The following is a 14,824-nucleotide window of genomic DNA, read 5'->3' on the forward strand; positions in this document are numbered from 1 at the left end:
TTATGTAGTTGGGGAATCTGTTCCAGAGCAGTGGTATCCTCTGTGAGATGAATTTATCCCTCCAAACCATTCTGTTGATATTTCAGAAGAGATTTAGATTCCTATACTGAGTATTTCTGAAGCCATTTGACTTGGTGATGTGCAGTAAATCCATCAACATTCACTCAGAGGATACCTTATATGCCTGGCACAGGTCATCTCTTACCAGTCTGTCGGATATTTTAAGTGGTTTTAATACTTCTAATGCCCTTGCATTTCTCTTATAATCTATTTTGATTATATTAGATGTTTAATTAAGGAGGTTTGCATTGTTTTTCCTTCTTTTGTAGCTCATGCAGAGATCACAGAGAACTCCCTCCTGTTCCGGAGAAGAATGGAAGGATGGCTCATCTCTCCAGGCAAAGGGATATATATGCTTTGTTGACATGTTATGCAGTATACTGCAAAATTATTGACAGTTATGTGTGCATGTTCCAGTGTGCCTGTGTGTGTGTGTGTGTGTGTGTGTGTGTGTGTGTGTGTGTGTGTGTGTGTGTGTGTGTGTGTGTGTGTGTGTGTGTGTGTGTGTGTGTGTGTGTGTAGAAGTGGTAGTTTGTTACTGTGCTGAATTTTATGCATACTTGGTGAGGTAATTTTAATATTTATCAGGTCAAGTTATGTACTGTTTGAATATATTATATGCAGTTAGGATTGACAGGTGCTATAATATTTTATAGGTACAAGTGTGTTATGCCATACCACTTGTTAGGAAAGAGAAACAAAAGTCTTGTACTTGTAGGCATTTTTGCTTCTTACATCTATGAGCAGGGTACATGACATAGGCACAGGTTACATGGGAATGTTCCTACTGAAATGAGCCATCTGTCTTACTGCGGTGCATCTACTGGTCACTGACATGACAGGTGGCCTTATATACATGACCTGTGCCCCCTGTCTAATTCGAGATCCACATGTTCTGGGAGGAGGCTACTGGTTGTGTAAGGGAGGATATGTTTGGGTGAGTGTTCCAAATGAGCAATTACTGTGGCTTGTGGGCTTTAGGAAAAGTACTGTTTTACGGGAAAGAGTCATGTTAGGGGCTTCATGTTGGGTGGTGGACATGTGTCCACTGACATTACATCGCCCATGATTCACTCCAGCATCTGTCACTGTTGGTTATACTTTCCCCTGACATACATGCTTGTCTTGCTATAGCCATGTTATATGGGCTGCTACATATGACTTCCACATACAGTGCTTGCAGGGGGGACACAGACTCATTATTCCAAATACTAGCCATGCTGTCTGCCACACAACAGTTCCACGCCATCACTGTATTATTCACACTTTCATACATAGTCTCAGCAGTGAGAACTGTGACACTACACACTAGCCATGCCATCTGCCACACAACAGTCCCATGCAACCATGCCACCCTGTGTCATCCACACCTTCATGCACACAGTTACAGTAGTAAGAATTGTAACACACTGCATACCTGCCTGCACATCCTACTGTAGGACCTTGGGACAATGCATACAAGACGAATTATCTGAAATATCCTAGCAGCATTTGTGTAGTACACACATCTGTTTATCAGTGTGATAGGTCATCCCCATCTATAAGTGTCCCCAGTATAAAGATGATTAGAGGTGGCTCATGGTACCAGACTGCTGGGCTGCAGCACCCCCAATTTCCTCATAAAAAAAAAAAAAAAGTTTAATTAGTATTTTTTACACACTCATAGCAGTTTGAACTGCAAACTAGTGTGTAAATCCGAAGAAGTGGTGTGATGTTGAACTAGGAACAACACGCATGCGTACTGGAGTTCCAATTTAGAAAGAAAACAGTCCGGATTGGGAAGACTGTGGGGATCAACAAAGATTCTCAGTAGTCATTGCAATTTAAAGCACTGGAAAGTGGAGCCAATGCAACTGTTAAGTCAGTAGCCTGTCATACGTGTGAGTTTGTGACGTGGCTGCTGATTAGACCAGTTGCTCTTGCATTCTCTTGCTGTGCTTTAACTAGACATAGTTAAGTTGCAAGGAAGAGAGCAAGAGACAGAGGAAATCCACCAATCAGGTCAATCAAATTTAAAGTAAGAGAAGCCAAGGAAGGGTATTTATAAATGAACCCCCCTCCCCAAAAAAAATAATTAAGTTTCTCAGTTTGTTGGGTTTTTTTTTTTTTTTTTGGCAGGGCCAACCAAATACTTTCTGTATATTTTTTCTTGGCAGGGGTCAAACAGATACTAGTCTGTGTCTTTTGTGGATTGTTGATGACTTTCCTTTTTGGAATATGATACACTGGCAGGGTCAACCAGGTGCTAGTGGTCTGTGTATTTCGGAGCCTATTGATGACTTTCTTTTATTTTCTAATATAATATCATGGCAGTGTGTTTTGGGAGATGTTGATGATTTTTTAATAAATATCCTGGCAAGGTCAACCTGATACTATGGAAGCAATGTGTTTTGGAGCTGTTGATGGATTTTCTTTATAATATAACATCTTGGCAGTGTGTTTTGGAGCCTGCTTGACTGTGGATGTAATAAAATATGCTGGCAGGGGTCAAACAGATGCTAGGTACGCAGTGTGTTTTGGGGACTGGTTGTGGATGAAATTTTTTTTTTTTTTTTAACCTAATATCTTTTTTTCAGAGTCAATGAAGATAGATTAGGAAGGTGTGTGGATGTTTTGTTGTTGAAACTCTGGCCTTCCGTGACTAAAGTGTGTATGGGTGAATTGAAATAAGATCTCCTGCAGCTCTTGACTATGTGATGGGAAAGAAATACCGTAATGTAACCATTGTCTTCTCTTCATCATTTTATGTAGGCTCAAATCAGATATTGTGGTAAGCAGTCGGGCTGGGGGCTATGCCTAGTATGTGTGAATGCAGTTACTGGCCTTGCTGTTGTACTTCTGACTTGATTTGCAAGGGTAACGTGCATCTGAATGAAGTAAGATCCACCACAAGCTCTCAACTCTGGCTATTGTTTATGTGAAAAAAATGTACATTAATAACAATGTTGTCTTTTATCCTTTTTTTGTCTTTTAACCTCACAAGACCAAATCAGATACTGTGGGTGGGGTAGGCAATAGGGATTGGAGCTATATGTGAATGAAACTACTGGCACTGCTGTTTACTGTTGTTGTAATTCCGGCTTTGCAAGACCATAATAGTAGATGAATATAACCTAATTATCAAATGTATGAGTCATTCTTAATGTATGTTATTTTATATCTGCTCATATATATATACTGAATGTCTGTTTAAAAATGTTTGTATATGTTCTAGATTTTCTCTCTGGACATATGCTAAAAGACAGTTGGACAAACCTGGGTAAACAAAAGTAAAATAAAATGAAATTTGTATTTGTGTAAGATGAACTGGCACACATACGTTGTGACTTATGCTTCTGTCACCTAAATTAAATTAATGCAGGTATGTAACCTAACTGTTACTCTTATTTCTGCTTTAATCCTGGCAGGGTCAAAGTAGATACTTTTGTGCACTAATGGGGGGGGTTGTTTATGAATGAAATGGGTTGACTGGACCTGTTGTTTACTGTTGTAATTCTAGCTTTGCAAGATTAATGTATAATTTGGTAAAGTCAACTGTCATACAAGCCTGTGTTAGTGTCTCTCAGAACCACTGGCACATTAGGCATTGGAGTGACCTTGAACTGTGAATAATAAATTAAGGCAGTACAATGGGATTTCCAAATCTCCTTACACTTCACTTGGCATTGTACAAAATGCAGATTACCTGATACAGTACAATATATGTTTATTACATCAAGTGTACTCAAAGCAGTTTCATGGAGTCAAGACCAACTACTTTTTTACTGTTTGGAGATGTTTAGGTTTTTTGTTGTTATAGCATAACCTAAACACCTCATTAGCTCTGAAATGCGATTTAGTCTAGTATTTGGTAGACTATTCATCATGTGCAATAGCGATTTGGGCAGTTATTTTAAGTAAAATGGTAAGTGTGATCAGTGTGCTTAGCCCCGCCCCATGAGGCTAGCCCCACCCCTTTTCTGGTTGGTCCCACCCCATTCAGGTGTCGCCTGCACTCTCCTTTGATTTCAAGTCACCAGCCATCACTGAAGATGATTTTTTGCATAGTTTTGCCAGGGTAGTGTCTGATGCCACTGACACCCCTGGCTCTAGTGAACAGTGCTGGTACCACTACAGCAACCTGTGGAGGTGCCATCCTGACTTTATTACCTGCTATGAAGAAGAGGTTAGAGAAATGGTCTCTGACATTTATTTGATAGGTTCATAGGCATGTACTAGGCTAGCTGCCCTTGCAGGCCATTTTAAGCCTACCCAATTTCCCGTTTGGTGCTTGAATTAACTTATCCCTGTTTGGTGTTAGACTGGCCTTACCTATCCCATGATCAGTAATTATATATTACCCTAATAACAATTACTGGGATCATACCATAGGTAATTCGAGGGGACCCATGCATGGTATAAAGCATTTAGGAGCTTACTCTGTCCATTAGTAGTACAGGGGGCAGTCCTGGGGTAAATTTTCTATTTCTCATCCATAGATCCAAGTTGGACTTGAATATGGATAGGGACAAACTTTGTTTTATGTAGTTGGGAATCTGTACCAGAGCAGTGGTATCCTCTGTGAGATGAATTTATCCTCCAAACCATTCTGTTGATATTTCAGAAGAGATTTAGATTCCTATACTGAGTATTTCTGAAGCCATTTGACTTGGTGATGTGCAGTAAATCCATCAACATTCACTCAGAGGATACCTTATATGCCTGGCACAGGTCATCTCTTACCAGTCTGTCGGATATTTTAAGTGGTTTTAATACTTCTAATGCCCTTGCATTTCTCTTATAATCTATTTTGATTATATTAGATGTTTAATTAAGGAGGTTTGCATTGTTTTTCCTTCTTTTGTAGCTCATGCAGAGATCACAGAGAACTCCCTCCTGTTCCGGAGAAGAATGGAAGGATGGCTCATCTCTCCAGGCAAAGGGATATATATGCTTTGTTGACATGTTATGCAGTATACTGCAAAATTATTGACAGTTATGTGTGCATGTTCCAGTGTGCCTGTGTGTGTGTGTTTGTGTGTGTGTGTGTGTGTGTGTGTGTGTGTGTGTGTGTGTGTGTGTGTGTGTGTGTGTGTGTGTGTGTGTGTGTGTGTGTGTGTGTGTGTGTGTGTGTAGAAGTGGTAGTTTGTTACTGTGCTGAATTTTATGCATACTTGGTGAGGTAATTTTAATATTTATCAGGTCAAGTTATGTACTGTTTGAATATATTATATGCAGTTAGGATTGACAGGTGCTATAATATTTTATAGGTACAAGTGTGTTATGCCATACCACTTGTTAGGAAAGAGAAACAAAAGTCTTGTACTTGTAGGCATTTTTGCTTCTTACATTTACGAGCAGGGTACATGACATAGGCACAGGTTACATGGGAATGTTCCTACTGAAATGAGCCATCTGTCTTACTGCGGTGCATCTACTGGTCACTGACATGACAGGTGGCCTTATATACATGACCTGTGCCCCCTGTCTAATTCGAGATCCACATGTTCTGGGAGGAGGCTACTGGTTGTGTAAGGGAGGATATGTTTGGGTGAGTGTTCCAAATGAGCAGTTACTGTGGCTTGTGGGCTTTAGGGAAAAGTACTGTTTTACGGGAAAGAGTCATGTTAGGGGCTTCATGTTGGGTGGTGGACATGTGTCCACTGACATTACATCGCCCATGATTCACTCCAGCATCTGTCACTGTTGGTTATACTTTCCCCTGACATACATGCTTGTCTTGCTATAGCCATGTTATATGGGCTGCTACATATGACTTCCACATACAGTGCTTGCAGGGGGGACACAGACTCATTATTCCAAATACTAGCCATGCTGTCTGCCACACAACAGTTCCACGCCATCACTGTATTATTCACACTTTCATACATAGTCTCAGCAGTGAGAACTGTGACACTACACACTAGCCATGCCATCTGCCACACAACAGTCCCATGCAACCATGCCACCCTGTGTCATCCACACCTTCATGCACACAGTTACAGTAGTAAGAATTGTAACACACTGCATACCTGCCTGCACATCCTACTGTAGGACCTTGGGACAATGCATACAAGACGAATTATCTGAAATATCCTAGCAGCATTTGTGTAGTACACACATCTGTTTATCAGTGTGATAGGTCATCCCCATCTCACTTAAATAGCAGTAACTTTTTCTCTCCCTCTCTTTGTCCCTATCCTTTTTATATTTGGTTTGATGTTTGCTGTCTTATATTCATCCCTTTAATTTTGTATTTTCTGTAGCATCTGCCATGTTTGTATTAGTATTGCGACCCAAATACCCACCACCTTATCTGGGCCTGTCTTCTCCTGTCAGTCCTTCATCTAACTCCAGGCATAACTCCCCATTTAGTGCTACAGGGGCTGGCTGGGTTGTGTCTCCTGTGGCCTCTGATGGTGGCTAACTGGAGGGGACAGATATTATTCTCTCTCCAGTGGAAATGAAAGGGATTTGCAGTTTGTCATGAGGTGGGAGTTGGAAGAGGTGTTTGGGGAGTTTGTGTATCAGTAGCTGGAAGCCTGCATTGGCCATCTGGAGAGGAACTTCTTTCTAGTGGCTTTGTGGGCTTTAGGGAAAAGTACTGTTTTACGAGAAAGAGTCATGTTAGGGGCTTCATGTTGGGTGGTGGACATGTGTCCACTGACATTACATTTTGACATTACATTACAGGTTTGGGCAGCACAGTGGTGCAGCGGTTAATGCTGTTGCCTCACAGCAAGAGGTTCTCTGGTTCAATTCTCGGCTGGGGTGCCTTCTGTGCAGAGTTTGCATGTTCTCCCTGCGTTCGCGCGGGTTTCCTCCGGGTACTCCGGTTTCCTCCCACATTCTAAAGACATGCGTCTGGAGCATTTCTCCCTGGGCCTCCGCTGAAAACAGGATCTGTGGAACCTAGTTGGACTTTCCCGGTCAACAAATGTTAAATTAAATGAAATTAAATTAAATTAAATTAAAATTAAATTCAAGAGTCACAACACTGCCTGCATCTGCTTTCAACACCTCAGGTGTGACACAGTTGGGAGAGTGGTCAGTGTTTTGATGGACATCTCCTAGGGTTTAGCCTAAGCAGTGTGAAAACCAGGAGGGTTGTACCCACCTAATCTCTCATCCTGTTGCTCCCCTTCCTTGTGTGTCACCTCTATCCCATGAGCTTTGGCCAATCATCTTCATCTCCAATGTCCTCCCTTTGTCTGCATGTCATTAATTCCACTGTCAAGGTCCTATGTGTCAACACCTCTCCAATCACTCTTTGTCTGTGTTTTATGATTGTTTGTGGGCTCTGCTTCCAAACCTCTACAGTCTTTCCATGTCCTGCTTTGCACTAGCATCCTTCACCATATTTCCTTCTTAAAAAAAAAAAAGTGGGCCCCTGTCCGAGAAAAAGCATACCCTTCCTTCCACCCCAGTCCCATTCTTGCTAGACTGCTTGTTTATGTTCCCCTGCACACTCTACTCCATTCCTACTTTCCTACAATCCTAGTTCCACTACATTTAACATAATAAAACTAGATATAAACATTGACAGAGACCATTTACTGTGGCTTCCAGACAGTCTCATACCCTTGCTCTGTAGCACGTGTACACTCACTTAAAACAGCTGATGATTCTTTTCACATTATTCTGGTATGCAAATGAATGAAATTCTCTCTCTAAACCAGGCTTGCCATTTTCATAAGCAGTTTGTTAATAGCAGCTTGGGCCATGACATTCCAGGTAATTAATTGATAATTACCTTTGGGCTGCATCATGCTACAGACAAACCTGCAGTAGCTTCAGGCATGTTTTTGAATCACATGGAAAGTTTATGAGGAGTGATCACAACATTTAATATATACTCAAAATACATAATTTGTGGCAGAGTATGCTTGCAGTACCCTGCAACCTCAGTAGTGACTACTGCAGCAACATTATTAGCCATAAAACCATATATAAAATAGTTGAGAACTACATTTGCAAAGTGAATACTAATTATGCTAAGTACTTTAAGCATAGTGGTTCTAACCAGCATACCTGGTGATACCTTTAAAAGATGATTAGCTTATAAATATTAAAGTTATAAGAGGTTATATATTTGACACTGTAACTTGAAAGAATGGCTGTTCCCTATTTTTTATTTTGTTTCTATAATGTTAGCTAAAATGTGTTTTTTCTGGTAAACAGTACACAAATATAACAAAACTTGCACATATCACACAAAGTACAGCACCTTAGAAATGTCAGTATACAGTGTGCTGACAGCAAATAAAAAACAAAAAACACATAATATCAGGTGAACAAAAAACACATAACATCAGGTGAACAAAAAAACAGATAACATCAGGTGAACAAAAAAACACAATATCAGGTGAACAAAAAACACATAACATCAGGTGAACAAAAAATCAGATAACATCAGGTGAACAAAAAAACAGATAACATCAGGTGAACAAAAAAACACATAACATCAGGTGAACAAAAAAACACATAACATCAGGTGAACAAAAAACAGATAACAACATCAGGTGAAAACTATGTCACCTTTTCAGTCTTTCTCTTCAATATACTTAATGCAATATGGTCAAGTATAAGTGTGCAGCACTTTATACTGCTTTACACCTTTTAATTCCTCAAAAGAAAAGCTTACTTGAAATCCTTCTAGTAAGGCTGTAGGTGGACCTTGACGTATCAGATGAAGATCGTCTTCTGTCTGGAGATTCATCCTGGGGGGTTGGAGGTGGCTCACTCACCGCATTATCGGAATCTCCTTCCTTGTCCTCACTACGATTACTTATCCTAAAAGCAGTGAATAACATCACAGTACATTAAGATATTTATAAAATACCACAATGGTTCTCTTTTTGTCTTTTCAGATGTGAGCTAAAAATCTGGAATGCAACTTAAAAGAGAAATTCAAGTACATGAAGGGACACTTTGAGGAAACAGAGCCATGCCAGACTAAGCAACAGTGTTAAATAAACATCCTATATGATGGTAAATAAAGTGATTATTTAATTATGATCAAGATACCCTGATATTATTCCCATTTTAATATAACCAGCCTTGAGATACAGCTAATCTGCAGAACTGAAGTAAAATGCATAAATGTAGTACTGTACCAAGGTATGTTGAGAATCTGGTTTATGTTTTTTTTTTTGTTTTGTTTTGTTTTTTATGGAAGGCTGGCATTTAGATTGTCTGCAGAACATATACGGTAGACAGAAAAGCCTAGAATGTTGCCCATCATAACCAGATGTTTGACATGAAAAGTGCACATAATGCAACATCCCTGAATCACCTTGCGCTTACCACATAACATATACCTCACGCTACTCTTCCTATTGTTTGTAATATTGATTTTTATTTGTATTTTGCAACCATCAGGGCTTAGGTTGGTAAATTCCATTTCCATGGAAGGTTGGCAAAATAAATTCCAGTAATGATAAACACTCAGCTGGTAGATATGCTACAATGTTACATGACTAACAAGTCAAACTTGCAATAAGTTTTACAGAATTCTGTTAACAGATTATAGACGTGCATTAAGACAAGTATACCTATACGTGATATTTTACCAGTCAAAATAAAAAGGAATGGAGGAAACTGTGTATCCGTAGTACATTCACAATTATTTAGAATTTAATAAGGGTCAGCAAGCCCTTAGAGGAAGTTGTACAGTAGCACTGAAGTGTATGTCACTGACTTTAAAACATGCTGGGGTGGAAAACGGGATGGCAGAAACATGAATAAACAGGGATGGAATTAAGAGGGGTTCAGAAAGATAAAACCACTATCAGAAGAAAGGAGTGCATTAATAAAGACATGCATATAGCATGAATACACAAAGAGGTACTGGAACATGACTGACACGATGGAAGAAGTTTATTCATTACTCAAATCACTACAGCTGAAAAGCAAAAATCCCACATTGGGCTGGATGATGGATGTCAGAAATGGGGTGGGGGGTGTTAGTAGATGCAAAGCTGTGGACTGGATTGGGACGTACCATTTTAGGATGACAGGGCTAAGAATTTAAGGCAGTAGACAAGTCCAGCAACACGTTTCTATTGGGTCATATTGATCTGGTATTTGAATTCATGCCAGTTGTACTCATACACAGTTGTGTCTATGAGAGTTGTGTCTAAAGAAAAGCAGCTATCCTTTTATGATACAGTTCCATTTTGTGAAGACAAGGGGCATTTAAGTTAGTTAGTACATTTGACATCTATAAGTTTCTTGAAAAAAAAGGAAGAGCCTGTCAACAGTGAGATGAGTGGAAGGAATCATAACATTTTAGCCCTTCAGAGCTGTCCCAGGTTTTGAATTGGTATGGGTAACTGCATAATGAATAGGCACATCAGTTTTAGGATTATAATCAGCAGGGACAGCTATAATTTTGAAAAAAGTCTGCCATCTTCTTATCACTGTAAGAGAGTTTCTACAGGAGGAAAAACAAGATTAGCATTGCATTTAAGGATTCTTTGGCCAAGTACACATATTTTGTTTTATCTGTGATCAAGAATAAATCTGAAATCCTTAACATGGGGTAATTGGCTAGGCTTAAAATGTCCCAAAAGGGCAGTTAGCCTAGTACTAATCTATGAACCTAATACTTAATGGAGTCAAAGCAATTCTGGAAAGTTTTGTTCAACATTTGGGCAGTCCCAAGCACAATTAGACTGACTCATGTAAATTATTTATCAGTTTCACGTCACTGGTATTCAATCAAGTCACCAGAAATTTTGAAGAATAAACACTACCTTCTTCTCATTAAAACAAGTGAGTCTTCCCTTCTAAGTAATTAGAGAACTAGTGAAATATACTAACAAACATCCTACAGATATTTTATTTATATAGTTAGTTTCTGATTGATTGATTACTTGAGTTTGTTAATTCTTAATGGCTGAATGTATCAAAAGTCAAAAATCAAGGAGCATTGAGCCGATAACACTTCCAAGAACTGTGTGCAATAATTATTTAGTAGTGCCAATGCTGCTACTAAAAGACTGATAAGATATCTATAAAAGAAAGAACTCCATTAAAGAGATGTATTAGACACAATAGTCTTATGATTAACTAAGTGCAAACATATAGATGTGCTTCTAAGGTAATAAAGCTTCCTTAGACTTCATATTTACATACTCTGCAAATATTGTTGTCGTTAAATGACTACAGCCTTTGTTTGACCACCTTTCATTCTATTGCAAACACACAAAAATCTGCAGAATAATACTATTAGCAGAACAGCAAACCCATCATTGCCAGCTCTTCGAGCATTTTAGTCGGTTACCAGTCAGTGATCGAACAACATTGTTATTTTCCTCACAGATTTACAGGATTATTAAAATGGATTATTGTCATCCATTAAAGATAAAATTACAATTTAGGCAGTAAAGCTACTCGCTAAGACTTGGCCACAAAGAAATTCTAGCTCTTATTTGTACCCAATTCAAAACAACTACGGGAAAAAGGGCATTTCAAAGCTGACACCACCCATTTGGAATCCACTTTCTGTTGAACTACATGAACACAACACTTTGGACATTTTTTAAAATCAAATTAAAATATACCTTACAGAAGAAATCTGCCTGTGTTTGATACAATAAAAAGGGCTAGAAATAACAGTGTGGCTTGATTCTGAAAGATTTGCTTTCAATGTAAGTGCCTTACTCTGGTGTAAGCCTGCTTTATAGACTGCCTTACACTGGAATAAGTTATGAGAGCATGTTTTCTGGAATCTGGCCCCTTATGTTGCACTCATTAATAAGCTCAGAATATCCCTTAACTCAGTTGTTATAAGGTCCCAACATTAAAAGTACATATGATAAGTAAGTTCTACTCAAAGTATGTTGTAGATTTAAGACAAACTGGTTAAGTTACTCTCATATTCATTCTTTGATTTGTGTTGTACTCATTTTCTGAGGACATTTGTATTACTCAGTTGTAAACTACAAAAATGAAACACTTCAGACTGTAATATTTAGTGTAATCTCAAAGTATGAAATACTTCCAGTTTGTACTTTTGCCCTGTTGGCCTGGTTCATGGCTGGAAATGGTTTATCGCCCAATCTACTTACCCAGTTATCAAAATGCTATAAAAATAAATAAATTAAATTAAAAGTATAATTCTCTGAACAGTCCAGTAAGAAAGTTCCTTAATAATTATAAAAATACATTTCCCAAAATTTTCTTCTGTGTTATAGAGCTCGTTTAAAAATAGCTCAGCAACCGGTTTAGATGATTGGTTAACTACTGATGCATAATTATCTTTTTTGTGAATCTCACAAGACGTGTTTGCTGCCATTATAAAACTAGTAGCAAGTTTGCTAAAACTGCATATAAAAGGTAGTATACAGAATACTGAACAACTCAAAATCCCATGAAGACATATCCAGATACAAGCATTAAACCTTGTAATACTTAAAAAGTGCTAAATACGTAAAAAACTAAATCGGCTACAAATTAGTACATTGTGCAGTTTCAGTGGCACAACTCAATTCATTTATTTATTTATTTGTTTGTTTGTTTATTTGTCTTTATTGACCATGAAAGTTCAACTGGGCAAAGCCCATTTTCAGCGGAGGCGCAGGAACAGAAGCTCCATCACAGTACATTTATATTAAGAAGTGAATTCAGACGGTTCTCAAAAAAAACAACAGTTGCATTTCTTAAGGAAAAAGCAAACATAATTATAAGACAGTTATATACATTAAAGTATTTACATCAACAATTATAAGTCTGTACAATTGTTGTAGCTCTAAAATCTTATAAGAAGTAAATGAATTGATTCTGCAAAAGGAAAAACGTTGTAAAGTTCAGTGATTCACAAAAAAGATAATTATGCATCAGTAGTTAACCAATCAGCTAAACTGGTTGCTGAGCTATTTTTAAACGAGCTCTATAACACAGAAGAAAATTTTGGGAAATGTATTTTTATAATTATTAAGAAACTTTCTTACTGGACTGTTCAGAGAATTATACTTTTAATTTCAGTAAAGAAAGGTTTGCATGGAGTTCAAGATATGCAATGAAGTAAGTTATAAAATTATGTAGGAAGGGAGATTTTAATATTGTATAGGGTTGTACAGAGTTCAAGAGATATAGTGAAGTAAGTTATAAAATTATGTAGGAAGGGAGATTTTAATATTGTATAGGGTTGTACAGAGTTCAAGAGATATAGTGAAGTAAGTTATAAAATTATGTAGGAGGAGAGGGGAGATAGTAGTAGTGTTTAGAAGAATAGTGGTAATAACATATAATGTAGAACAGGCTATAGGAATAGTTATATTTAGGCTGCCTGTTCCAAATTGGTGTGGCTAGAAGGTTTATAACTTAGGTATACAGGAGCTGCATGAGAGGGTTAGAGCAGTGGATGCGGCAGTTAGTAAAAGAAAAAGATGTGAAGTGTTGTTTAAGGGGTGCTGAAGAGGGGTGTATTGATTCAAGTGCAGGAAGGAAAGTTGTTAGAGGTATAATGATTCAAGCAGAGGTAGCAAAAAGTTTGTGATAAGCAATAAGAGGTTTGGGCTTTCACTAGAGGTCTCAACCTGGTGATGAACATGAGCATGACCAGGACTGGGTAAGGTATTGTTTTAGTTGGATTTTATGGCCTGGGAGTTTGTTAGTCATTCTTGCTTGTGTAGAGATGACATTCCAGAGTTTGAAGATGTAACAAAAGCATAGTAAGTCCCCTGATGAATTATTTGCTTTAGTAGTACTTAGTAGAAATTTGTCACAAGAGTGGAGGTCCTTTGAGGGGATGTAGGACAATAATATGTTTTTAATGCAGGGCATTGCTCAGGATAATATATCAGTTTGTATGCCATAACCAGTTACGCGTATAGTATATAGTCGTTAAGCTCTAGCCAGCTTAGCTATTTTAAGGCTTGGCAGTAATGAGTTTGTTGTGCAGTGTTGGTAACACATTTAGCTATTTTGTTGTGACAGGAGGCCAGTTTGGACTTTAGTATAGAGCTTATGTTTGTAAGGATAGATGAGGCATTAAGAGGTTTAGAAGCAAGTAGGATGAGGCTAAGGTTTTTCTTGCTGGGTCTATAAGGTACTGTTTTGCCATGTACAGGGAGTCAAATGTCTGGTAGGTGTTTTTAATTATTTGAAGAATATGTTGATCAAATTTAAGATGGTCATCTATTACAATGCTCAGTAATTTAGTATGTGGTACTACCTCAATTTTAGTATAATTTTCAGATGTAACCAAGAAAGATGTTTTTTAATGGAGATAACATTTTTGGTTGAAGAACATCAGTTTTGTTTTATTTGGATTAAGGAGTAGATATGAATTTCTCGGCCAGGTTTTGATTAAAGAGAAAGAAATTTGCGTGATTTCTTATAGTCTTGTAGGGGCTGCACATATTAAAGCTGAATCATCTACACAGAGCCAGAGCATAGCCAAATAGGCCTTATGCAGGGTAATGGATTGCCCCCCTCAGTAGCCAAAAAACAACAATACAAAAGGGCATCCAGGGAGGATGACCAACACTCTGAAGTAAAATGAAAATGATTTATTAGTCCAGTAAAACACAAGTCCCTTACAGACTAATAAATTGTTTTCATTTTACCTCTGAGTGTCGGTCATCCTTCCTGGGTGCCCTTTTGTATTGTTGTTTTTTGTTTTTTTCTGTAGCTATGATTACGTTTGGAGAATATGTGGCAATACTATCACATATATCCCTTGAGGGGATTTTATTGAATATGCTTCTAAGCCTGGTATTTAGGAGGAGAAGGCTGGAATTGGGGGGGTGTGGGAGAGAAAAAAACGAATGGTACA

At 38.2% G+C, this 14,824-nt stretch overlaps 1 protein-coding gene across 2 annotated transcripts in view; it reads right to left on the bottom strand.

Annotated features, from left to right (window-relative positions):
• The window catches only part of SYT17 (synaptotagmin 17), an 859,797-nt gene that overhangs the window by 695,567 nt on the left and 149,406 nt on the right, over window positions 1-14,824 (bottom strand). For both annotated transcript variants that reach the window (XM_044089048.1, XM_044089049.1), the window contains exon 4: window positions 8,684-8,832. In XM_044089048.1, coding sequence (XP_043944983.1) covers window positions 8,684-8,832 — 149 coding nt within the window. The remainder of the gene's footprint in view (window positions 1-8,683; window positions 8,833-14,824) is intronic.

Source organism: Protopterus annectens, chromosome 12.part0 (genome assembly GCF_019279795.1).
Source record: "Protopterus annectens isolate FY-2018-M chromosome 12.part0, PAN1.0, whole genome shotgun sequence".
NCBI lineage: Eukaryota > Metazoa > Chordata > Ceratodontiformes > Protopteridae > Protopterus > Protopterus annectens.